This window comes from Symphalangus syndactylus, chromosome 13 (assembly GCF_028878055.3).
Source record: "Symphalangus syndactylus isolate Jambi chromosome 13, NHGRI_mSymSyn1-v2.1_pri, whole genome shotgun sequence".
Taxonomy (NCBI): domain Eukaryota; kingdom Metazoa; phylum Chordata; class Mammalia; order Primates; family Hylobatidae; genus Symphalangus; species Symphalangus syndactylus.
Window position 1 is genome coordinate 74672513 of NC_072435.2, and position 27039 is coordinate 74699551.

General features: G+C 35.6%; 1 protein-coding gene across 4 annotated transcripts in view; it reads left to right on the forward strand.

The window, feature by feature from the left end:
* SYT1 (synaptotagmin 1) overlaps positions 1 to 27039 on the forward strand; it is a 579008-nt gene that overhangs the window by 406186 nt on the left and 145783 nt on the right. For 2 of the 4 annotated variants that reach the window (XM_055236330.2, XM_055236332.2), the window contains 3 exons: positions 14207 to 14391; positions 20446 to 20568; positions 24473 to 24640. In XM_055236330.2, coding sequence (XP_055092305.1) covers positions 14207 to 14391; positions 20446 to 20568; positions 24473 to 24640 — 476 coding nt within the window. The remainder of the gene's footprint in view (positions 1 to 14206; positions 14392 to 20445; positions 20569 to 24472; positions 24641 to 27039) is intronic. The other 2 variants (XM_055236334.2, XM_055236333.2) reach the window with 1 other exon arrangement.

Sequence of the window (27039 nt, forward strand, 5' to 3'; positions counted from 1 at the left end):
AATAATAAGCTTCGTGATTGCACAAACCATCCTTAGCACTGTATCCTAATCTTGAGAAAAATACCTTGCACATAGTAGATGCTCAATAAATATTTTTCATTGCATAATTTTTAGCTGCTCAATTTATGCTTACTTGTCATGAAAAAAACAGGCTTTCTTGATAAAGGAAGATCTTTTTTTTTTTCAACAAAAGACTTGCTAATACTAATTTATTTCTAAATGATTCCAAGTATTTCTATTGTGTTTGTATTAATATTAGTGCTTTGTGTCATGAATAATCTACAGAGAGCCAAGATTTAAGTCAGTGAGAAATACATTTCTTGTATAGGAAGAGAGTTTACTAAAATACATTTTATACATTTGCACACATTTGTCTCTTTTTTTCTTAATGCATCTTTTTATACCAGTCTAACATAAACCACTCAATGTATTGTATCACATAGTCAATATTTCTACCAATGGGGAGCAGATTTTAACAGATGTATCCAATATTTTTATTTAAAAATCCATCAATGCTAAGTGAGGCATATGGTAAGCCTTGAAAAGGAAGTATTATTTAAATGACTGGAGAGGAAGAAGAACAGCATTTGAAAAAAGAAAGGATGCACTTTAGAAAACACAGAAGTAGAATTGAGCAGGGAACAACTTACCCAGTCTGCTGAGAACAGAGGTGAGTATGGGGGAACAGTGAGAAATAAACACAAATAAGTAGGATGGGTTAAATGACAGAGGACTTTGAACACTGTGCACAAAATAATTGATAATTGTATATCAGAAAGTTTTATCTGATTATAATGAATGGGTAAAATGGACAGAGGAGATAATTGATGGGAAAAGAGATCAGATGGGAGATAATTTCAGGTCTACGCCTTATAAATAGACATAAAAGAAGAGTAAAACACATTGAAGGAAAAATGGCAAAGCTTACCAACCAGTTGGATTTGAGAGTATGTATTTCCCCATTTTTCCAATGTGGTAGGAAACGACAGAAGCACCGACAGAGCCATGGAGCTGTTTTGGAGAACTGGTTTGGGAAGGAGATAAAGGATGCACAAAGCATTCTATAGACTTTGGGAATACACTCCTGGAGTATAGAATAGAGAGTAGAATAGAGTAACTGACCAAGTAGTGAGGCATGGGAAAGCGTGTGCTCAACAATGAGTGAATGGGAAGATAACCAAGGGGCTGAAAACCACCTTAAATAACAACCACATTTGAGCCTTGAGAATAGAAAGGGAAAGAGGGGGAAAATGCAGAGATGTAGCAGGACATGCTGGTAGGGAACAGTAACGTGAAAATAAAAGCAGAAGAAAATTTTAAGAAGGATTATGTGATCAAGATTTTCTAATACCACAGACAGTATTGTTTGGGTTTGGCCAAAAAAAGCTACTTGTTATCTTTCGGAGAATCCTGAGTACAATGTTAGAGTCTTGAGACTGGTTGCAGAATGAATAGATAGAAAGGGTGGATAAGAAGAGAAGACAGTTTTTTACCCCCAAGATAGCGGATTGGAGCGTTTGTTAGTGTGCCTCAGCCACTTGGAGAGAGCAAAATCGTGTGTGTTACTTTTTTTTTTTTTTTTTTTTTGACAATCTCTCGCTCTGTTACTCAGGCTGCAGTGCAGTGGCACAATCGTAGCTCACGGCAGCCTCAAACTCCTGGGCTTAAGTGATCCTATCACCTCAGCTCCCACAGAGCTGGGACCACAGGTATGCACAACACCCAGCTATTTTTTTATTATTATTATTTTTTGTAGAGCTAAGGTCTCATTATGTTGCCTAGATCTTGAACTCCTGGGCTCAAGTGATCCTCCTGCCTCAGCCTCCCAAAGTACTGGCATTATAGTTATGAGCCACCATGCCTGGCCACACATTGTGAACTTTTATCTAAGAAGGAAAAGGGAAACTTAACAGAAAAAGTGAAAGAAACTTCAGATACTTTCAAAGGAGCAGTAGGCAGTGAGGCAGAAAACTGTGAGTCTCCAAAGTGCAAAAGAGGGAGAGACCATCACCATGATTCTCATTTCCACTGCAGAGCCTGGCAATTCAGGCCACAGGGGAGCGCCTTAACCCTAACCAGCACTGAAGCTGATTTTGTGAGCAGCGAGGAGGATATGAGAAGGAGCGGCATCAGAACACACTTTGCAGGCTCTCCTAGACCCCAGTGAAACAGAAGGAAGACATTCCTGATCCTAACTCGTAAAATCCTCCAGAAGTTGGCAAGTTAAACTCAGCCAGTGCTTACAGGTTGCCGGAAATTCCCAACTGTGGCGGAGCGTGGTGGCTCACTCCTGTAATCCCAGCACTTTGGAAGGCCAATGCCAGAGGATCACAAGGTCAAGAGATGGAGACCATCCTGGCCAACATGGTGAAACCCCGTCTCTACTAAAAATACAGAAATTAGCTGGTCATGGTGGCGCGCACTGGTAGTCCCAGCTACTCGGGAGACTGAGGCAGGAGAATCGCTTGAACCCAGGAGGTGGAGGTTGCAGTCAGCCGAGATTGTGCCACTGCACTCCAGCCTGGCGACAAAGCGAGACTCCATCTGAAAAAATAAATAAGAAAGAAACTCCCAAATGAGTTTCGTGATCTAATCTCAAGTGGGGATGAACCCCAAGGGCCAGAGCTGAGCACAAGTGGGAAGTGTGCTCTTGCCACAGGTGCGGGAGCTGGACACCTCTGCTTTGCGGGTCAATCCAGGACAGGTGTGGCCTGAGAGCCATTGTTTGTGTCTTGAGTGGGAAGTCTTGCATCCTGGGTCAGTTTTATATTCTGAGCATGGACTGCCTGGGATTCCGCTGGCAGTTACAGCTTTCTTCTGCAGAAGTCTGCAGGTGAGAGACACACCATGTCAGGGGCATGGGAGCTGAGTGGGTCTCATTGTGGTCTACTGCCCCTCTCTTCCTGTGCAGACTGTTTTGTGCAGCAGAAATGGTTCCACTCCTCTCTGAAACATTACCCCAGTGGCCAGGAAACTTCCTTTCAACTTCCGCTGCTTTGCATCTGCACTTGGGGAGCCAGAGCACAAACGGCTGACCCAGCCCCCGCACAGCTTCGCCTCCTTGGTATGCCTTGGTAGCAGACAATGGATAGGGACTTTTGAGAGTTCGATGGCCCCACCCATCTCCTGGGATATCTGAGTACTCTTCCTGGGTAACATAGGCCATGCATAAATCCCTCAGCCACAGCTTCCTCCCTCCTGCAAGTGCCACCTCCTGGCAGGAGGTCAACTGGCACAGCCCATTACAACATCTGCTGACACAACATAGTGCTCATAGTGAACAGGCTCACTATAGCGGGCAATTGAGAAAGCCACCACACTAAGGCTATTTATAACCAAGGAAATCTTACAGAGATACATCACTTCCCTGTCACCCCCATCAGAGCTGGTGCTTGCACCTACCTACCACTGGGAGACCAGAGGACAGATCAGCCTTGTCCAGCTCCACCCACCACCAGCATGGGTTGTGGCAGCCCCACCAGGTGGCTAGATCCAGAGGAGCAGGAGCATTCACAGTCTTCTGACCCTAAGGGACTGCCGCTCCTAGGGGAAAAGGGAGTGCACCACACCAAGGGAGCACCCCACAGGACAAAAGAAACCAGAGTGAGAGCTTTTCTCTATTCCAGAACTTCCTGCTTGTGGGCAGCGAACAGCTGCACCTCTTTAAGCAGGGGCACACACAGAATGCCGGGCTTAGTGGAGGAAGACTATGGCTCTGCGCAGCAGTCAAGCAGCCCCTGTGCTCATGAAGAGATTTGGAGAAGGGTACTTCTTGTCCCCCTTGGCCATTGCTGCAGGCACAGCCAGGAATTCTCCTGTGAAAACTCAGTGGCAGTGCACCTGTACACAGCCTTTCTGGAACATTTGGGGGTGACTGTGTCCCCAAGGGAGGTGTGCCCTCCAGGTTCAGGCTCGCATGAGGGGTGGAGTTCCACTTCCCATCTACATGAATATCAGTATTCCTGCAGATGGACCGAGGTGCCTATCTGATCTGAATATAAAAAATCCTGGGATGGGGGCATGATAGAAGGTAGGTCACTTTTGTGCTGGCCTCATAGTGGAGCTGAGGTGACTCCCTCCCTCCCTGGCAAAGATTTCAATGTATTTCGCTGGGAGCTCCTCCAGCTGCCTCTATCAGAGCTGGGACTTTTGCCCTCTGTTGGGTTTTGCATTTACCCACCTGCTTCAGCCACAGGCAGTTCTTACCCTTAGGTGCCTTCTACTGGTCTGAAGGCTGAACTGTTCAACCCAGTGAAAAAATACTGAGGGTGGGGGGAGGGAAGTACACATGACTGGGGAATGAGGTAAGCTTCATGAGACCTCTGCCATCCTAGCCCCAGAGGAGACAGTAAACCTGCTCACACATCCAGTACATAGCTACTACAAGTAGCATGTGAGAAAGTCATTGCACAAAGATTCTCTATATCTAAGGAATTCATACAGAGTCTTTGACATGGAAAGCACCGAGAGCCAAAGCTAGTCAATCATAAACTATACACATTATAGTCACAACCTCAAAGCTCAATCAAAATAAATTTTAAAATAATAAGAAGAAATATCCCCAGATGAGAAAGAACCAGAAAAATGATTCTGACAATATGAAACAAACAAAGAAACAAATAAACAGTTTTATAACACCCCCAAAAGATCACACTAACTCTCCAGCAATGGATCCAAATCAAAATGAAATCTTTGGAATACCAGATAAAGAATTTAAAAAATTGATTGCAAAGTTTCTCAGTGAGATCCAAGAGAAAGTTGGAAACCAACATAAAACATCAAAAAATACAATTCAGGATATACATGAAAAATTATCTGAAAACAAATATTTCTTTAAAAAACAAAACAAAAAACAGAATTTGTGGGGTGCGGTGGCTCATGCCTATAATTCCAGCACTTTGGGAGGCCAAGGCAGGTGGATCATGAGGTCAAGAGATCGAGACCATCCTAGCCAACATGGTGAAACCCCATCTCTACTAAAAATACAAAAATTAGCTGGGCATGGTGGCACACACCTCTAGTCCCAGCTACTAGGGTGGCTGAGGCAGGAGAATCACTTGAACCCGGGAGGCAGAGGTTGCAGTGAGCTGAGATTGCACCACTGCACTCTAGCCTGGTGACAGAGCAAGACTCCATCAGAAAAAAAAAAAAAACAGGACTTCTAGAAATAAAAGACTTGCTTAGGGAATTACACAACGCAGTTGAAAATTTTAACAGTAAACTAGACCAAGCAGATGAAAGAAATTAACAGCTTGAAGATGAGGCTTTTAAGTTAGCCCAGTCAGACAAAAATAAAAAAAAAGAAATAAAGTCTCCAAGAAATGTGGCATTACATAAAATGTCCAAACCTAACAATCACAGGTATTCCAGAAGAAGAAGGAAGAACGATGAAGGAAGAAGAAGAAGAAGGAGAAGGAGAAGAAGGAGGAAAGGAGAAGGAGGAGAAAAGGAAGAGGAAGAAGAAGAAGAAGGGGACAACAATAAAATGTTTAGAAACCTATTTGAGAGGACAATTGAGGAAATATTCCCTGGTCTTGCTGGAATATTAGACATCTAGACACAAAAAGCTCAAAGAATTCCTGGGAGATACATTACAAAAAGGATATCACCACAGCATATAATTATCAGGCTATATAAAATCAATGTGAAGGAAAGAATTCTAAGAGCAGTGAGACAAAATAACTTATAAAAGAAATAACATATAAAGGAAATCAAATAACTTGTAAAGGAAAACCTATTAGACTAACAGGAGACTTCTCAGCAGAAACCTTCTAAACCAGAAGGCTTTGGGGTCTTGTCTTTAGTCTTCTAAACAGAATAACTATCAGCCAAGAATTTTGTATCCTGCAAAACTAAATTTCATAAATAAAGGAGAAGTAAAGTCATTCCCAGACAAACAAATGCTGACAGAATTTGGCACAACTAGACCACCTCTACAAGAAATGCTCAAAGGAATGGTAAACATCAAAGTAAAAGGTTGATATGCACCAGTATAAAAACACTCAAAATTATAAATTCATAGAGCTTATGAAATAATAACACAATGAAGAATACAAAGCAATTAATGATCCACAAGATGAATGCAACAGTTACCCACACATCAATATTGACTTTGAATGTAAATGTTCTAAATTCTCCACTTAAAAGATATAGGTTGGCAGAATTGATAAAATACGTAATCCAAATATCTACCTCCTTCAAGAGACCAACTTAACACATAAAGATTCTTACAGAGTCAAGGTAAAAGAGTGGGAAAATATATAGCATGCAAATGGAAGCCAAAAGCAAGCAGTAGTACCCATTCTTACATCACAGAAAACAGACTTTAAATCAACAGCACTAATAAAGACAAAGAAGGTCATTATATAATGATAAAGAATCAATTAAACAAGAAGATATAACAATCATAAATATATATGCACCTAACATCAGAGCTCTCAGATTCATGAAACAAATACTACCAGACCTAAGAAAAGAGATAGACAGCAATACAGTAATAGGGGAGAATTCAACAATCCACTGACAGAAGTAGACAGACTGTCAAGGCAGAAAGTCAACAAGGGAGCACTAGACTTAAACTGGTCTCTGGAACAAATGGACCTAACAAATATTTACAAAACATTCTGCCCCAAAAATGTAGCATATACATACTTCTCATCAGCACATAGAACATTTTCCAAGATAGACCATATGACAGGCCACAAAACAAGTCTCAATAAATTTTTAAAGATTTAAATACTACCAAGTATCTTCTCAGACCAAAGCAGACCAAAACTAGAAATCAATTTTAGGAGGAACTCTCAAAACTATAAAAAATACATGGAAATTTAAAAACCTGCTTCTGAATGATCTTTGGGTCAATGATGAAATTAAGACAGAAATTTTTAAAAATTTTTGAAAGGAATTATAACAGTAACACAAGGTATCAAAATCTCTGGGATACAGCAAAAGCAGAGCTAAGAGGGAAGTTTATAATGCCAAATGCCTACATAAAAAAGACAGAAAGATCACAAATTGACATGCTAATGTCATGCCTCAAGGAACTAGAAAAACAAGAACAAACCAAACCCAAACCTAGCAGAAGAAAAGAAATAATAAAGAGCAGAACTAAATGAAATTGAAACCAACAAATACAAGGATCAATGAAACAAGAAGTTGGTTACTTGAAAAGATAAATAAAATCGATAGACCAATAGCTAGATTAACCAAAAAAAGAAGAAAGAGAATTTAAATAAGCTCAATCAAAAATGAAAATGAAGACATTACAACAGATACTAAAGAAATGTAAAGTATTATTCAAGATTACTCTGAACACCTCTAAGCACACAAACTAGAAAATCTAGAGGAAATGGATAAATTCCTAAAAACATATAGCCCCCCAAGCCTGAATCAGGAAAAAATAGAACTCTTGAACAGACCAATAACAAGTCTTGAAATTGAATTAATACTAAAAAAAAAAACTCTCACAGCAAAGAAAAGCCCAGAACTAGATGAATTCACAGCCACATTCTACCAGACAGTCGTAAAACTGACATCAATCCTACTGAAACTACTCCAGTGGATCAAGAAGGAGAGAATACTCCCTAACTTATTCTACAAAGCCAGTATCACCCTAATACCCAAGACAGGAAAGGACACAACCAAATAGGAAATGTCCCTGATGAACATAGATGCAAAAATTCTCAACAAAATACGAGAAAACCAAATCCAACAGCACATGAAAAAATTAATTCACAATCAAGTGGGTTTCATTCCAGGGATGCTAGGAGGGATAAATATATGCAAGTTAATAAACATGATTCACCACATAAGCAGAATTAAAAATAAAAACCATATGATCGTATCAATAGATGTAGAAAAATCATTCAATAAAATCTAGCATCTCTTCCTGGTAAAAATTCTCCACAAACTAGGAATAGAAGGAAAAGGAACATAACTCAAAATAATAAAAGCCAGATACATCAAACCCATAGCCAACATCATTCTGAATGAGGGCAAAGTTGAAAGCGTTCCCCCTAAGAGCTAGAACAAGACAAGGGCTCCCAGTTTTACCACTTCCATTCAACATAGTACTGGAGGTCTTAGCCAGAACAATCAGGCAAAATAAAGAAATAAAGAGCATCCACATTGGAAAAGAGGATGTCAAACTGTCTCTGTTGGCTGTTGATATAAATGTACACATAGAAAACCCCAAAGACTCCTAGATTTGATAAATGAATTTAATGAAGTCTCAGAGTACAAAATCAAGGTACATAAATCAGTACCACTGCTATATGCCAATAATGATCAAGCTGAGAATCAAATCGAGAACTCAATCCCATTTATAATAGCTGCAAAAAACATAAAATACCTAAAAATATGCTTAACTAAGGAGGTGAAAGATCTCTACAAGGAGAACTACAAAACACTGATAAAAGAAATCATAGATGACACAAACAAATGGAAAAGCATCCCATGTTCATGGATTAAAAAAATCAATATTGTGAAAATGGCCATACTATCCAAAGCAATCTTTGGACTCAGTATAATTACTATCAAAGTATCAACATCATTTTTCACAGAATTAGAAAAAAAAACTAAAATTCGTACGGAACCAAAAAAGAGCCTGAATAGCCTAAGCAATCCTAAACAAAAATAAAAAATCTGGCAATATCACATTACCTGACTTAAAATTATACTACAAGGCTATAGCAACCAAAACAGCATGGTTATAAAATAAAAGTAATGTGAAAGTAGACATATAGACCAATGGAACAGAATATACCCAGAAATAAAGCCATGTATCTACAGCCAACTGCTCTTCAACAAAGCAGACGAAAACATACGCTGGGGAATCGATATCCTATTTCAACAAATGATGCTGGGAAAATTGGATAGCCAAATATAGAAGAATGAAACTGGATCCCTATCTCTGACCATATACAAAAAAATTAACACAACATGGATTAAAGACTTAAACGTAAGACCCGAAACCGTAAAGATTCTAAAAGAAACCCTAGGGAAAAAAACTCTTCTCAACATTGGCGTAGGTAAAAAATTTATGACCAAGACCCCAAAAGCAAATGTAATAAAAACAAAAATTAATAAGTAGGACTTAATTAAATTAAAAAACCTCTGTACAGCTAAATAATCAACAGAGTAAATAGACAACCTATAGAATGGGAGAAAATATTCACAAACTATACATCCAACAAACGGCTAATATCCAAGATCCACAGGGGCCTCAAATCAGCAAGAAAAAAAAAAAAAATCCCATAAAAAGTGGGAAAATGTGAAGAGATATTTTTCAAAAGAAGCCATACAAATGGCCAACAAACATACGAAAAAAATGCTCCACATCACTAATCATCAGTGACATGCAAGTTAAAACCAAAATGAGATATCACCTTACAGTCAGAATGGCTATTAATAAAAAGTTAAAAAAAAAATAGATACTGGCATGGATGCTGTGAAAATGGAACTCTTACTGTTGATGTGTTAGGTAAATTAGTACAACTTCTATGCAGAACAGTATGGAGAGTTCTCAAAGAACTAAAAACAGTTCTACCATTTGATCCAGCAATCCCACTACTGGATATCTACCCAAAGAAAAAGAAGCCATTATATCAAAAAGACACCTACACTTATATGTTTATTGCAGCACAATTCACAAACACAGAGGTATGGAATCAACCTAAGTGCCCATCAATGGATGAGTGGATAAAGAAAATGTCAGATAGAGATATAGAGATATAGATAGATATAGATAGATCATGGAATACTACTCAGTTATAATAACAGAACAAAATAATGTCTCTTGCAGCAACTTGGTTAGAATTGGAGGCCATTATCCTAAGTGAAGTAACTCAGAAACAGAAAACCAAAAACTGCATATTCTCACTTATAAGTGAAAGCTAAGCTATGGTTATGCATGGGCATACAGAATGGTATAATGAACATTGGAGACACAAAAGTGGGAAGGGGATGAGAGATTAAATATTACCTATTGGATACAATGTACACCATTCAGGTGATGGGTACACTAAAAGCCCAGACGTTACCACTATTCAATTCATCCATTTAACCAAACCCCTAGAGCTACTAAAATAAATAAATAAATAAATAAATAAATAAATAAATAAATAAGGAAGAAAAGACAGCAGAAAATACATGACTAGCCCACATGAATATTACTAATGTATAGTTACCTGTATACAGCATATATTACAAATCTCTTGAGGTGTTCTTTGTATCACTTGAGTTCCTATTGTCGCTATAATGAATTATTCCAAGTTTACTGTCATAAAAGCCACACACATTTATTATTTTCCCATTCTGGAGGTCAGAAATCTGAAATTGGTTTCACTGATCTGAAATCAAGGCATCCGCAGAGCCAATTCTCTCTTGAAGGGGTAGGGGAGAATCCATTTCCCTGCCTTTTCCAGCTTCAAGAGGCACCTGCATTCCTTGGCTCATGGTCCCTTTCTTTACAAAACCAGCAACAGAGACTCTTCAAATCTCCCTCTCTCTCTCTCGGACTCTGACATTTCTGCCTGCCTCTTTCACTTATAAAAACTCTGGTAACTGCATTGAGTCTACACTCAGATAATTCAGGATAATTTCCCCATCTCAAGATCCTTAGTCTAATCACACTTGCAAAGTCCCTCTTACCAGGCGGCTGTATTCACAGCTTCCAGAAAATAGGATGTGGACATCTTGGAGGGGCCATTATCATGTCTACCACAAGGTATAAATTAAAACATCAGAAGCAGTTTTAAATTAATTTGCCTTGGACTTAATTATTATGTATCAATTTACCTTTGGGTCAGATAATATATGTGAGATTGATTCATTAACTAGAAAATGAAAATAATATTTTAATAGAGTTTTTATACTAGTCGATTATTTTCTGCTGAAAGGACTTTAAGTTGAATGTTAAAATTCTTGTTGTAAACTTCCACGTAATGGTAGTTGGGTAGCAATAACAATAAACTGATAGTTTTCTGCCTGTAGCAGTATTTTGATGAGACTATTTTTGACTGAAACTCTTATTTTATATTTAAAAAATCACTGCATTTTATGCCATTATTTGCTTCACTGAATTTTTTAATTTAATATGTTCTATTAACAAACTTTTTTCTCTGTATACATTTTTAATATTCACATTTTTAACCTAACAACCTAAAGATAAATTTGAATTTCTCAAACTATTCAACCTATAGAGTTTTTCCTCTGTAAAACTGAAGTGATACTGAACAAAACTGCTGCAAAGACTAAATAAGATAATGTATCTATAACTGTAGCCCAATTGCTGGGCCATAACAGGTAGGTAGGTCTTCAATAAACTTTTAGCCTGATCCAAAATATATTCCACAAGATTTGCTGACCAATATTGAGACATGTTTCTATAAATACTGCAGATGAATAATACTGTGAGTGTTGTTTCTTAGTAAACTTGCCAAATTTTAAATATTTGGTTACTCTACACAATGAAATAAAATTTTAACATGAGCATCCAAGTAACTCTATTTACTAAAAAATGGCTGTTTCTTTACATGATATATGACTGAGTCAAGCTATCCTATAGCTATACAAAATGATAACATTAAGCATTTTTTATTTTATCTATCTAAAGGTGCCAATACATTGTGAAGAAAATTCTGTTAATTTCATTATATTTAATACAGCATATTCCAACTTAAAGTTATTCAGAAGATCAATTGAAGGCAAATCGAAAAGACAGCAGTGCTTTAAGAAATAAAAGCCAAAAAATAAAAGTTTTTCAGTGGTTATAAATTACTTTCAAGTTGCATTATTTCAAATTTCTTCCTGTAATCTCATGTTCCTAACACTCTAACTCCCTTTGATTAAATCATGTTCCTTTGCTTTCACTATTTTCTTTTTGTGAACTTGTCAAATCATCTTTGTCTTGTCTGGTATAATTTAAGAGACTTTTATGTAGCTCTCTGAGCGACTATCACCACACAAGTCCAACTGGGAGAATAATTTATGAGGTTCAAAATGAAGGGTCATTATGAATGCTGTCTTTCCCGCAATGAGTACGTACACTATCTTGTTCATGCATGACAGGATTTTAACTAAATCAAGGGAGATAGATGCTTTTAAATGAAGTATTATGAATGATATCATTGGTTACATAAAATAATTTACTTTTTTAATCTTTACATTGTTTAATAAGTTTAGAGAACTGGAAGAAAAGGTCTTTAGGTGTGGGTTTATCTGTAACTGTCACATAAGTATTTCTTTGGTAGAAAACACAATTTCAGAAGTTGTAGTTTTATGTCCTTAGGTTAACATCCAGTATCCAGTCATAAGCCAGAATGTTATGCATAGTAAGTATTCTGCACAATGATACTAAATGCAGAGGAAAAGCAAAGAAAGTAGATTTTCTCAATTTTGAAGAGAGGTAAATTTTTAAGTGTTATTACTTTATCAAAGTACTCCTGACTGGTGTTCAGCAATCATTGGTTCTAGTAATGTTTATTTGGCTTTTTCTTATCATTTCAGTGCCCAGTATCTTTTTTTATTACAACAGACAAATCTAGTTACTTCCGATTAATCTCAATAGCTGTGATTAGTATTATGAATACTTCCCTTCCAATCTAACTGAAATCATAAATGTTTCCATGTCACCTTATTTTTTATCAGCACATGGTGTAAGGCATACCAAATAAGAAAATATATTAACTTTTAGCAGAGAGACAACTGTAATGGAAAACTAAATGTTTATTTGAGTATATTTATGTATATATGTTCTATTATTTTAAACAGCCTGTAAACCTAAGCCTCTCCTCTTATCTAAAAATCATCCTTCCTCCTCTCATTCCCTTTGCATTTTCACTAAACTCTCCTCAGTGTACTTATCTTGCTTTTTACATATTTATTTGTGTGAGTAGTTTATGTTTTTTCAAATGTCCTGAGCTCTCTGCCTTACCCACAATGGCTTGACTATAAAGAAATGATAGCTAACTTTGGCCAGGTGCGGTGGTTCATGCCTGTAATCCCAGCACTTTGGGAAGCTGCGGCAGGCAGATCAGAAGGTCAGGAGATCAAGACCATCCTGGCCAACATGGTGAAACCCCATCTCTACTAAAAAAAATATAAAAATTAGCTGGGTGTGGTGGCATGTGCCTGAAGTCCCAGCTACTCGGGATGCTGAGGCAGGGGAGTTGCTTGAACCCAGGAGGCAGAGGTTGCAGTGAGCCAAGATCGTGCCACTGCACTCCAGCCTGGCAACAGAGCGAGACTCCATCTCAAAAAAAAAAAAAAAAAAAAAGAATTGATAGCTAACATTAATTGAGCTCTTGCTATGTTCCAGATGCATTAAAAGCTTTTTACCATGTTAATTCCTTTAATCTTTAAGCCAGATGAAATGGGTACCACTGTAATCTTCACCGTATAGAGGAGGAAACAGAAACTCAGAACAGTGAAGCAATCTGAGTAGAGTCACACAGCCTCTAAGTGGCCAAAGCCAAAATCTAAACCTGGATTAAGAGCCACTGAACACATGAGCATCACCCACATCTAGAGAACTTTAGTGCATACATTTCCCCATGATTGATTTTCAAATCACCAAGTACTTCTAATTAACCTTCACTATTGTTATGATTTGACATTTGTTGTTCTATATATATGATTAATATCTGCCCCATACCATGCCAGAACATAAGAGTGCAACACCTAGTACTTTATAGATAAGTAATAGCAGCTGCCATTTATTAAGCTTTTGCCATGTGCCAGGCACTGCATCTTATTAATACTCAGAAAGATCTGTGGGGTACCTACCAATTTACTTCCGCTTTAGAGATGAGGAAAGTGAGGCAGAGAGGTTAGATGACTTGCCCAAGATTACACAGCTAGTAAATAGTGGAGCCAGGATTTAAACTCAATAGCCGAACTCCAAAGCTTGGCTCTGAATGAGTGAAGAGATGTGTTCCTAGAAATCTAGCTTGGAGAGTCAAGAAAAGTAATAGGGAGGAGATGACATTTGACATATTTGGAAGGGCAAAGTGGGAAAGAAAGGAAACAATACACTCAGTGGAGACAACAACATGGGTAAAGGACTGAGGAATGGTGTACCTGCAGCATAATGGGTGCTCAAAAATGCAAATGAAAAAAATGAATATCTTTATAGCCCATGAGTTAAAAGGTTTTGCACATCTAAGTGTTGTATGACTAATGCTCTCTGTGCGTTTCTTTCTTTCAGTGCCACCGTGGGCCTTAATCGCAATAGCCATAGTCGCAGTCCTTTTAGTCCTGACCTGCTGCTTTTGTATCTGTAAGAAATGTTTGTTCAAAAAGAAAAACAAGAAGAAGGGAAAGGAAAAAGGAGGGAAAAATGCCATTAACATGAAAGATGTAAAAGACTTAGGGAAGACGATGAAAGATCAGGTAACGTATCCTTTCCACATTTCTTCTTAGATTATTTTGTTTAAAAAAGATAAATGGTTTATTATTCTATGCCATATAATTATAGAAATAAACAACTTCTGGACCCATATCGTTTTTGAGAAGCTTTGCAAACCTTTCAGTCATTGCTCAAGATCCCAAAGCATGATGGAGGCATTTGGCAGGGTTTTCCAATCTCCTGAGCATATAGAACAGAAAAGGGCATCCATGATCATCAGGCCCATCTTGATGGGTTTGGCATATGAGAATGATACCTGAATATTTTGATTACATCTGTTTAACCAGTCTTCATTGTGTTTAGAGTTAGAAAAATCAAATAAAAAGTGCCTGAGTGTTTTGCAATTGGGCAGGGGATCCTTCTAATTTCTCCCGTTCATAGTCACTGTTAAATAACTGAGTTTTACAGCTGTTCATCAAACTTGATGAAAGCTGCTTTTCCTACATGTCCATCCAGCTGAAAAATTAGTTCTCAAGAATAATGAGTTATATGGGAGAAGGGAGAGAAATATGAGCCAGTTCTAAAGAACAAGACAGGATGGAATTTTTGCCTTATGAAAAAGTTTTCTTTCTTATTTCTTATAAGACAAAATTCTCATTTCAATTTAACAAGGACAATTACAACCATAACACTGGTTATAAAATCCATCTGGCTGGGTTATCTTTCCAAGCCCAAAAAAGCTATTTGGATGTTCTTTATGTTGCTATCTGTTTTTGGCTAAATTAATTGGACAACTTGGTTCAAGATAACGTTTACTATTATTAACGATAATTATTAAATGCCTCTTCATTTTTGAAATAATATTCATATTGAATATCTCTAAAGAATATTTAATTCATATTTTAAAATTAAAGTGTAAATATACAGATTTTTTATAGAAATAACATTTTCAATTATCAATATTCTCCATCAAATACAAAAGTTTTATTTATTCCCATATAGCAAAATATATAGGCAGTTTTATAAATTCCTCTTACACTATTAATTACTATTACTCAAACTCTTAAACCTGCATCTCCTTAAGAACAATTTAATCAGGTGTTACAACAGGCATTTTAAGTATATTTGCGTTGTTTCCTATTTCATTACACATTCAGGACACTAACTCCCCTTCCCAGCTTGAGTTTTAAACTTTTTCCTCAAAGACTCTATAGTATCTCTTGATAATAATTTCACAAAGGCTCATGTTTTACTCTCTGCATTTTTGTTTGGTTTTGGAGCTATGGAATGGGTGGAATGCCTGTACTCATACTCAGAGAGTTTAGGCCTGAGCTCAGAGTAGCAAGGGTTTGATTTTTCTGGCAATTTCTAATCACAGTCACAAAAGCCAATGCATAAACGTTCAACTACAAGTGTCTAATAAAGATTTTTCTCTTCAGTTAATTTAAGTAGAAACTAAAATTTCCAGTCATGTCTTACTTTATTTCCACACTTTTCATAGCAAGCAGGACTTGATAAAGATTTCTTTAAACAACTCATTGGGAGATTAAGTGTGGAAATAACCTCCTAGATGGACATGGACTGAATAATATGTATGTTGATTCTATCAATATTGTGAAAACAATAATTTGACAATAGATCACTATCTTTTTCATAATTATCATAAAATTTGAATGTGGTTTCCCTGTGCTCTAGAACTAATTAAAATTACTGAATAATATTAAGTGATAACGATAGCATTTCTTCCTAGGACAATAAATCTATCATGTTTGTGGGATTTGTTCTGTATGATGTAAAATTATAATTTACAGCATAGTGGTGGTGTTTATTACCCCTGTTATGACCTGGATAAATGACCAAGATCTCAAATATAGAGAATTAATGGGGGTTAATTTTTGACCCCCATTATTGATTATCTATTTTTTGGATGGGGAGAGACAGAGAAAATGATGCAAACAAAGAAATATTAAGAAGTCAGTGATAGTTTATAATAATCTGTTATTGCAAATTATTTAGAATTTCAGCCACTCAAAAAGATGTTTTCAGTCATTTTAAGTAGAGCACTTTGTCTACATAGGACATTAGCTAGGTCTCAATTTTACTAAGTTATGAACAATTAAGTTCACAGAATAAGGTACAATTTGGACCTTGATGGATATACACTCCAGTGATGAATGTTTATATAACCATAGCTTATGCTACTTTTTGAAGCAGACAAAAGTAGCTAATCATGGGTTCCATCATTTTATGAAGAGGAAGGCTAAAAAAGCAAAATAGAATGTGCAGATTTTAAGAGGATGTTTCATCACATGATGATCGCCAGATCATCCAAAATTCAAAACAGCATGAATACAAATTAAAATTATCATTAAATAATTATATTTTCAAAATATCTTCAGCAGAATGTTGAAGTGAACATGGGGAAGAAAATAAAGATGGCTTATGCCCTTCTCTTTTAAAAACAAGACAGATGTGAGAGGCATTTTAGATATAATCTCTTAATCTTAAGAAATATCTATATATAGGCTCTACATACAAGATATAAAGGCTCTAGGACAATCACTACATTTTACCATTTCAATTCATATCAAATTCACAGAAATTCAAATTTCAATATTCAGGGCTACATGTCTCTATAGTAAGGTTTTGCAACCAAGGAAGATTTTTTAAAATATTCTGCAATAACTACAAAAAGTATAGACATTTATGTTGTGTTAGATATATATTTATGTGTTCTTTTGTATGCGTTAAAACTGGAGAACACTAACCAGACAGAGGAAAATATTCACATGTAAAGTCATAGGTCTGAAAAGGTCATTTCTCCATGGTTTTCACTAATGTGTGTGGATATTTTAATTTTTATTTCTTCCTTCTATGTCCTTATCTGTGTTGTGTCTCATGACTGTTCTGGACTGTCCCTTGCGGTAGGTTTCCTCTGCTACTTAGACATCCCTAGTCAACGCTCAGATACATTTAGTGGCCTGGCACCTGGGGCTCCACAGCTGAGGGTATATCATTCTGACACACATCAAGAGGCTGAACTAAATTGATTTTTTTAAAGATAAGGTGTTCTCATTTTAAACACACTAACGGATTAAATATAACAGTATTAGAAAGCTCAAGTTTTAAGTTGATGGACACAAAAAGAAATTCAGTCCCTTGTGTTACTTTTCTAGTGTGCCTTATTAAATCCAAATCTGAACAATGTAACTGAGAATGAACAAATGCTCCTTCTGATGGTTGCGAACAAAGCACCTGTTGAATGTCAAAGCAAACCATAAGCATGTGCACTTAATCTTTGAAATTTAAAATAAGGTCTGATGTTCCCAACCCAGCTCTTTCTACTGCAATTTATCAAATCTCAGAACTGCTAGGTTTACAAGCTTTTTCTTCCGAATTTTGTTCTATGAAGGGGAAAATAGTGCTCTTGAGATATTATAATAGCTACTGATTTAATAGGTCTGAATTTAATGTGATGGTACAGAAAATGTCTTGCTTAAGCTCAACCTTTGGGACAGGAATAGACTTAATCACTTCAGTGATGAACAGTGGCACTGAGAAATTATCAAAAATTTAGCCCTATTTCATGCAGAATAATTGCAGAGATGGTCCTGCCTTCTATTCAGGTAAAAACCACCTAGGGAGAAGGAGATTTAATGTATCAGCTATTTCAAATTGCATTGGGCTGAAACATGATACACAAATTCAGCTCTGAAAGAGACTTTTGAAAAGGTATTTTAATCAATGAATTTTTTATTATAATAATAGAGCAACATGCAGATTTATCAAACAGAAATAGATGTTAGATAGTTTGTTATTTTTTTAAAAACCAAAATCTTATAGGGAGGCAAATTACCTAAGCTGCAATTTCCTGAGCACATCTACGACAGTGTTAAAGACTTATACACAGCTAGGGTTTTGAAAGGGCAAAGGGATTCCACTGCCTGAAGTTCTCTAATTAAACTCAGTAGTTTTTTTGTGTGTGTGTCACTTTACTATCATGTTACCTTTAGTGACCAAGCACCTTGTTCACAAGTTAAACAATTAATATAAATTTTAAAATATTTTCACGTTGTTTCCTGCCTTTAGCTATTAGTAAGTCAACATTTTAACATTCAAAGAAACAACCAAGCATAGATTAAACTTTCCAAATTAAGTGGTTTGTAGCTAACCAAATTTGATAATGTTTCTACACCGATGTATATCATGATGGCAATTTTCAATTTTCAAAACTCACTGAAGGCTCCTAAGAAATTTCCAGCAAACAAAGGGGAGGCATCACTGACAACAGCTCAATTCTGTTTATATGACCTTCCCACCTGAATGAGTTCTATTAATCTGTGATACAGCTGAGTCTCAGTTTTTTAGAATCAAATTGGAGTTAACTGGGTGAAGCCAAATTAGAAAATCTTGTAATTTCAAGGGCTGAGGGTGCCATTTTGAAGCACCACTGAAGGTCCCTGAGTAAGTGGGTAGATTGAACAGAGAATCTCCTTCCTGAGAATGCTGAACACAGCAAAGAAAAAAGACCACGTAGTCTTGGATGTGGGGGTAGCAGAGTGGAGGAACTGCGGTCTGATGACTGATGCCTATCTACAGCCTGGTTATACTTCTTGCATTTGAGTTCTATGAGAATTCTTAGATTCAATTTGAGAGCTAACAAGAGTTAAGATTCCTTTACTTTATCAGAGATATAAAACAGTCTACCACTGGTACGTCCATTTTGATTTCTGTGAGATTCTACAGTAATACATGCATGCATACACATATACAAAAATAGCAATGAAAATGCTATAACCTAAAACCAGGAGACAATAATTGTTATATATAACAGAACAACAAAGTTGAAGTCATTAAAATACAAAGAGCCTTTGCAAATCAATAAGAAAAAGGTAAACAACACATAGACAAATTAGCAAAGGATATGTACAGGCAGTCCCCAGAAGAAAAAATACAAATGGTTAATATAAAAGTTTTTAATCTTTTCAACCTCAGGAAAATGTAATTTTGTATTCTTTTAATTTTGAATAATGACTGTGTATAGATTTCTAATTAATTATTCTAATTACTTAAAGCAATAAGAATTACACATCCCTAGAAACAAAACTTCATGTACTTATAACCTTTGTAACCTTTGATATTTTTAGCAAAATGTTTGCATGTTATAAAAACACATTATATATTTTGATTTTTTAAAAAGAAGAGCATTTGAATGAAACTTATGAGATAGTGAGCTTTCTAATATTTCCATTTATAGTACACTTAAGTTTTAGGTCATAAAGAGTATTAAATTGGTCAGACTGAGTTTTGAGAGTTCAATACAATTGATTTTGTTCTTAAATACAAAACGAATTCTTATGCCAATTTGTTTTTGACAGAATTGCAAACTTAACTGTTTTTATCTTTTGATATCCAACAGACTCTTAATCAATTTAATTCAGCCTAGCTTTTGATGGAGCTGTTATGAAAATAAAGTGGTAAACTGAAATTGGAAGTGGGGTGAACTTTTCTCTAAACATGGATTTGCTGGTGGCATGTTTTTTTCCTCTTTTTCATACCATGATAAATGTATATGTGAAACACAGGTAATTTAAATTTTCTGAGGATCATTACTGAACTGTCTTTTTCATAGGAAATAAGGCAACAAAAGGCCATGCATTTTATATTAGTTATTCCACTGCATGTAGCGATGATATTTTATATGATGCTGAGCATCTCTTTAAACTACATGAATGTGAAAACTGGCCTGGTTAGTAGCATGTTTATCTTTCCTCTGAAAGCAGCAGTTTTATCAGAGCCAAATACAACACCAAGTTGACACTTTCTTTGCAACAACGTTACATTTTTTGCTTGCAATATTCTGAGGGGCTTCTTCCATCGCTTCCATTTTGCTTGCTGATTGGGGGAAAAAATTCCGTGCACAAAAGGAATTTAAAAAATATGTAAGCAGCAAATGTGAATGTGTGTCAGACAAACAGAGTTCCAGCATCTTAGTGCTTGCTTCGAACAGCTTGGAAGTATAACTACAGGCCCAGTTCAATTTCAGTTTTGATGAAAATTCACTGAAATTCACATGTGATCCATTTCTCTATACATAGGCCCTCAAGGATGATGATGCTGAAACTGGATTGACTGATGGAGAAGAAAAAGAAGAACCCAAAGAAGAGGAGAAACTGGGAAAACTTCAGTATTCACTGGATTATGATTTCCAAAATAACCAGGTCTGAAGTGGAGAACTGTCTTCTAATTCCATTACGTTTTCTGAAATTACCAAGTAGAAATTGCAGCAAGATACTTCTTAAAATATTTTGTTTGCTGCGAGGGGGAAATGCAATTATCAAAGCTATGGATGAAATAATTTCTAAGAACAGGCAGTCTCCTACTTGCTAATTTAACTTCTGGTAATTAGAATTCACAGTATTCAACCGATTACATCTACTTGTGGCACTTTCAGCAGGCAGACAGAATACAAATTAACTTGAAGCAGTCGGTCTGCTTCTGAGAGCTTCTAGCCACAGTCTCACCTCAGCTTCCTCAGCCTGAGCTGCAGCAACCTTTCTTGGACTTTACAGATTTAGAACTAGACAGGGCTAGGGGCCTTTGAGTTGGGCCACTATTCTAGTCAAATTTTTGAAAAATAATATAATGATTTGATAAGGGATTGAAGATGAAAAATTATTTCTGGTCCATTAAATTTAAAAGCAGGATGGCCTTATATGATACTAGGTGAAACTCCTAGTGCTAATGAGATAGCAATTCTAAAAGAGTGAGAAAACCAGAGACTTACTTCTAGTGCCTAGGAATATTGCCCAAAAAGTGACAAGGAACTAAAGAAGGTAACAAAACAGGCATTTTTGCTTCAATTTCTCAAAAAGTCATGAAATGCCACCTAGATGAATGATAGTATTGGCTACCTTTTATTGACTGGCTGTCAATAAAATAGAGATTGCTGAAAGATAACTGTTAAAAATTGCTTTACATTCGAAGACATTCCAGGATCCGCAATGTTGATGAAAATGTTCCTTACCTTCTGAATTGTTAAAGAAATGTGAAAGCTGGATAAGAATTAGGGGAATAGGCTAAGTTAGAGATCAGGTTTTTAAAAATCTATAAGACAGGCAGGGTGCAGTGGCTCAGGCCTGTAATCCTAGCACTTTGGGAGGCCAAGGCAGGCGTATCATGAGGTCAGGAGATCCAGACCATCCTGGCTAACACGGTGAAACCCTGTCTCTACTAAAAATACAAAAAAAAAAAAAAAAGAAAGAAATTAGCTGGGCATGGTGGCTGGCGCCTGTAGTCCCAGCTACTTGGGAGACTGAGGCAGGAGAATGGTGTGAACCCGGGAGGTGGAGCTTGCAGTGAGCCAAGATTGCGCCACTGCACTCCAGCCTGGGTAACAGAGCGAGACTCCGTCTCAAAAAATAAAATAAAATAAAATAAAATAAAATAAAATAAAATAAAATAAAATAAAATAAAATAAAAAAATCTGTAAGAGATAGCCCTTCTCCAAGTAGGAAAGTTTTAAACCTCTCCAGTTCATTTTGCTTCTCTCATCTTTTTGGGTAAAGAACTGATGAATGTAAAATAAATACAGTTACTAGTAATGCAGCATGTGTTAATGATTTCCAGTTTGATGAGGAATGAACAGTAAATAAATAAAACACTAATGCTCATTTTTGATGACTAACATCCAAAGTCAGTAATGCTGTGAAAGCTCTAAGCAGTTGCAGGAATTCTGTGCTTTATTTAGGAATTGACAGTTCAAATAATGTCTTCACTTTCTAAAGTTTCCAGAGGGTTCCTCATGAAGGATGTATAAATATACTGTCATATTAAAAATAATTTTTTGATCAGCTTCATTTTCGCTCTGGCTAGTTATTACATAATACATTCTAGAAAACTACATTATTGGTTTACAGGTTCAGGTTTGTAGTTATACCATTTTTAGTTAATTACATATGACATTTGTGGTCATTTCTATCACTTCTATGAAAATTTGAGCATCAGAATTTGGTTAAGAGCAAAACCTCTTATTTATATATTCTAGGAAATATCAAGGACAACTTATATTGGTCTTAATATATAACATATTTTCCAAAAATTTAATCTGGCTTTCTATATACATCCAGTATTTTTTTCATCGTATTGACCATTCATATTTTCCAGTGGAAATCTAGTGGTGTCTCATTCTGATTAGTCATAATTTTGAAGCTTTTAAGTTAGCTTTAATTATTAATACTATAAGTATCATTTTATAAAGTAGTATTTTTAAGAAAATAAATAATAACAGTGAATATTTTTTTACTAAAATATAGTGAGAGTACATTTACTGTTCCCTTTTCAGCAAACATCAAATCTAAAAAGTTATTTCATTCTGAGAAACCGATGAATTTTTAAAATATTACGCATTGATTTTTCCCAAATGTTCTCAGCTAATTTCATTTATAAAGTGATTCCTAAGAGGCAGGAAGTTAAAGTCTGAAAAGCTTCATAAAGTTTGCATCAAATATATGTTTACCAAAACTAAAAGACAACCCTAAAATATTCTAATTAAGATGCTTCCATGGTACAGAGAAATGTGATATTTATCTCTTAGGCAGAAGTCAGAACAAGGTTTTAAAAAGTAACCTCATTCTTTATTAACAAAATATCCAAAAACTCTAAATTATAAATCATCTAGTTTCTAAAGAGTTTAAGCCATCTCTCTAGCATTTTTTCTGCTCAAAAGAAAATTGGTTATAAAAAGTGAGGATGAGGAAATAGAATCTTACTTATTCGCATTACTACATAAAGGTAAATACCGAATACCTACTTAGCAAACAAAGAGACAGACTGTTTGCTTTACTAATCATGTCTTTATAATCTGATGCCTATTTTAGCTATTCTTTGACCATCTGTCTGTTTTGTTTACCTACCATCTAGCACTCTTATTGCCACTGTTGTATCATGATTCCACAAAAAAAAAGATATTGAAGCATTAAAATAGAAACAACATAAGCATTCAGGTTATTGGTCCATGTTAAAAATTGAGTCACCTAGCCAAAATGCACTTAAGTACATGGTAGGTCACAATTAAAATCGTTATGCATTTTTTTAAGAAGGTGAATTGCTTTTTTACTCTGCTAGCTAAAAAGGCATGAACTCAGATTTTCAGGCTGAGATGTAAAAACCTATGGTGTTACTGCATTTACAAAATAGCATATACCTTGAATAACAGTAAGAGTCTGCTTTGTTACCTATATGGATCTAAATCAGTCTGTCGACACAAAATCTCTAATGGCAGAGTATCTGTGATAGTCTACTCACACCTCTTTTTCTTTGCAAAAATATTAACAATGCCATAATACCTTAATATTCATAATGAGGCTTAAGAATGCATCAGTAAGAAAACAGACTTAAAGAAATGTAGATAGTTCTGTGGTGTTTGGAAAAAATAAAAAACACAGTTACTCACCACTATAAAACCTCACCTCTAATCTCCCTTCCTTTCTCTGAAGCTGAAATTACATTTCTTTTACTCCATGTCCTATATTTAACACAGAATCTCATAGATAATAATCATTCTACTGTAAGTTAAAATAAATGTAGTCAGCACACCAGTGAAGGTCAAATATAATAGAAACTAGAAGATCTTATTTTTTATCTCAAAATGCTACCCAATTTCTAAGAAATTTCTACTCAGCTAGCCTGAGGCTTTGATAAAGAATAAAAGTTTCCCACTTTGTAATTACAAACTTGTGATTTCTTAACAATGTATTTTCACTTACAAATCATGCTCTGGAAAGAAAAACAATGCACAAGAGCTTTTAGCAACTGGAAAGTTATTGGATTACAACTCTTTTGCAAAAATGAACTCCATATTTAACTGCAGTCAGAAACCTTTTAAAAGCCTCTTTTGTGCCTAAAACCAGGCTTCCCAGAGCCTGCATCTGTCATAATTGGGTTTCTGAACTCTACATAGCTCAGTTCATTTGCCTTCTGTGTTCAGATTCATAAGAAAATCAGAGTTTATTAAAAATAAATAGGAAGAGGGAGAAATCCCAATATGCAGCATTGTGAACAAATCGATCTTTTCCAAAATATCCACTGATATTTATGTATGCTGTATTCTGTTGTTTATTTCAGCTGCTGGTAGGGATCATTCAGGCTGCCGAACTGCCCGCCTTGGACATGGGGGGCACATCTGATCCTTACGTGAAAGTGTTTCTGCTACCTGATAAGAAGAAGAAATTTGAGACAAAAGTCCACCGAAAAACCCTTAATCCTGTCTTCAATGAGCAATTTACCTTCAAGGTATTTGTTAATACTTATTTATAACCTTTCCTTTGTTGTTTTACTTAAAAGACTGATCTCATCCTGACACATACATAGACATGCACATGAATGCTTGTTCAGGGACTCACAATAATTCCAGTCAGAATATGCAAAATTCTTATCTTCACTACAGTCAAGATTCAATATTGCCTTTCAGTGTGTTCAGAGTAGGATTCAGTTCAGTCATTTCAGAATGGAATGGACTAGAACATGACTAGGATGTCATAGTCACATCTAAAAAGTGAGATCCCTCCCTAAAATAAAGCCAAAGGAATGAAATCATTATTTTTCTGAATTTCAAAGTTCGTGAAAATAGGTACATCTGTTACAATCCCAGGATTAAGTAAGCTATGTCCCAATGCTTAAATGGTACAAATAGACATGACTCTTATAACAAAATTTTGTGTGTAGAGGGCAATTTGAGCACTTCAAAGTCATTCTTCTTAACTAATCAATAAAAAAGAATATGAACATATTTTTTATTGCATTTCTAGCCTTTTTCCTTTATTCTAGGTTCTGCCCTGATGTTCTTCATCTTGTTGAGGAAACTCAGTTGACAAACAATAACAGAGAGATTCCAGCCATATAATATCTCATCAGGAAAACATGACCTGCAGGTCTCCAGGATCTTCATGGATCTTGGCTTGAAATCATTCATAAAAACAATTCTTTTGGTAGATATCTTCAACATGCGAAAAAAACTTTTTAATGCATTACTTAGAACAATATGTTTCTGAAATATGAAATGTCTGTGAATATGCCAGCAGGCTAATTCAAAATCACCATGTCCATCAGCCAGGCTTAGCATGTACCTTGTGTTGGCAAACATTCTGGGATGAAACAAATTGAAAATGAGGGCATGAGTCATTTTCTCAAACCTTGTTTTCAACTATGTAAAGGGGAAGTGTCTTTCTATTCACTCTGAAATTTCTGAGTTTTCAAGACAAAGGTCCCTCATGTATTGTCAGTAATCTTACTTAAAATCTGGTTTTTCTGTACCTAGACAGTGAATTTAAAATACTAGTAAAGACATTCTGGAAATACTCAGTTCATGAAGAGTATCTGCTCATGAAGCTTAATCACTATAGTCAACATACCACAAAACATAAAGTGGAAATAAAATTTTTAAAATATTGTAATAGTAATCACAGTTGTTTTATTCATCTATTTATTAACCTTAACTTAGGTCAGCAGTTTCTGACCAAAACTTAGTAAGGAAATTCTTAAATTATATGAGCTAATGTATTGGGGCTTTGTTTCGTATTGCATTACCTACATTATTATTTCTTTTAAAAATGCTAATAATTTTATTAGTAATTTCTATAAAACCAAGTATAATTTTGAAATTTTTGAATTCTCTATACATTTTTATCAAGTTTCATTTTATTTCAGAAAGGTTGATCAAACTATACATAAATCCGAAGTATAATATATTCTGCTATATTTAAAAATATTTCAATTTTTCTAGAGAACTGGTTAGACATTGTAGATTACTCATCTTGAAGTGCCAAGAGGCAATATGCTATAGGAATGGAAGCATAAAAGACTTTAAAGAGGCCTGGCTTTACAATGGATTTAAATCACTTAGCAGGAACTCAACATGCCCCAAGCTAAATTCATCTTCTTTTCCCCAAAACAGTTATCTGAAGGAGCTACTAATCATTCAAACAATAAATATTTTTAAGTGCTTCTTCTGCACTAGGTGTTTTACGTATATTCATTCATCCCCAAAACAGCCCCATGAAGCAGCCATCATTACAGTATTATCACAATTTAATAGATGAATAAACTGATGTTTAATCACGTGCCCCAGGCCCTTTAGTTGGAAAGTCAAAATCTGGTACAAGGTCTGTCTGACCCCAAGCCCAGGTTTTTGACTGTTGCTCTTTGAGTACAATCATTAGAAAGTCTAGAGAGATTTTAGATATACAATAAAATTTTCAAGGGTTTATCCCTGCTCTAAAATATTTTGTTTCTTTCTTTGAGAGTCAGCTCTTTGGAAGGGTTTATTTTCCACTCCTTCTAAAATGGAAAAAGTATGATGCTTACTTTTTAATCATATCATTTTAATAAAATAATCAGATTCCAAACAGATGATAAATAAATGACAGAAAAGAAAATCTCTTTGGAAAACTGAAATTTCTTGTATGTTGATGGCCCAATATTCTTCCTTTTCTTCCCTCCTTAATATACGGAGTTAATTGAGAAATGTTTGCTGAAGCATAAGACAACCATTTACACTGATAAAATAATAGGAAGTGTATGAAAATTGATCAAACCTTTAAGACAAGTCTAAACAATTTCTTAATTAGGTATTTCTACCCAGTTACTGAAGTGTAGCTTACTTGGATTGCACTGCTTTCACTGAATATTAAAAA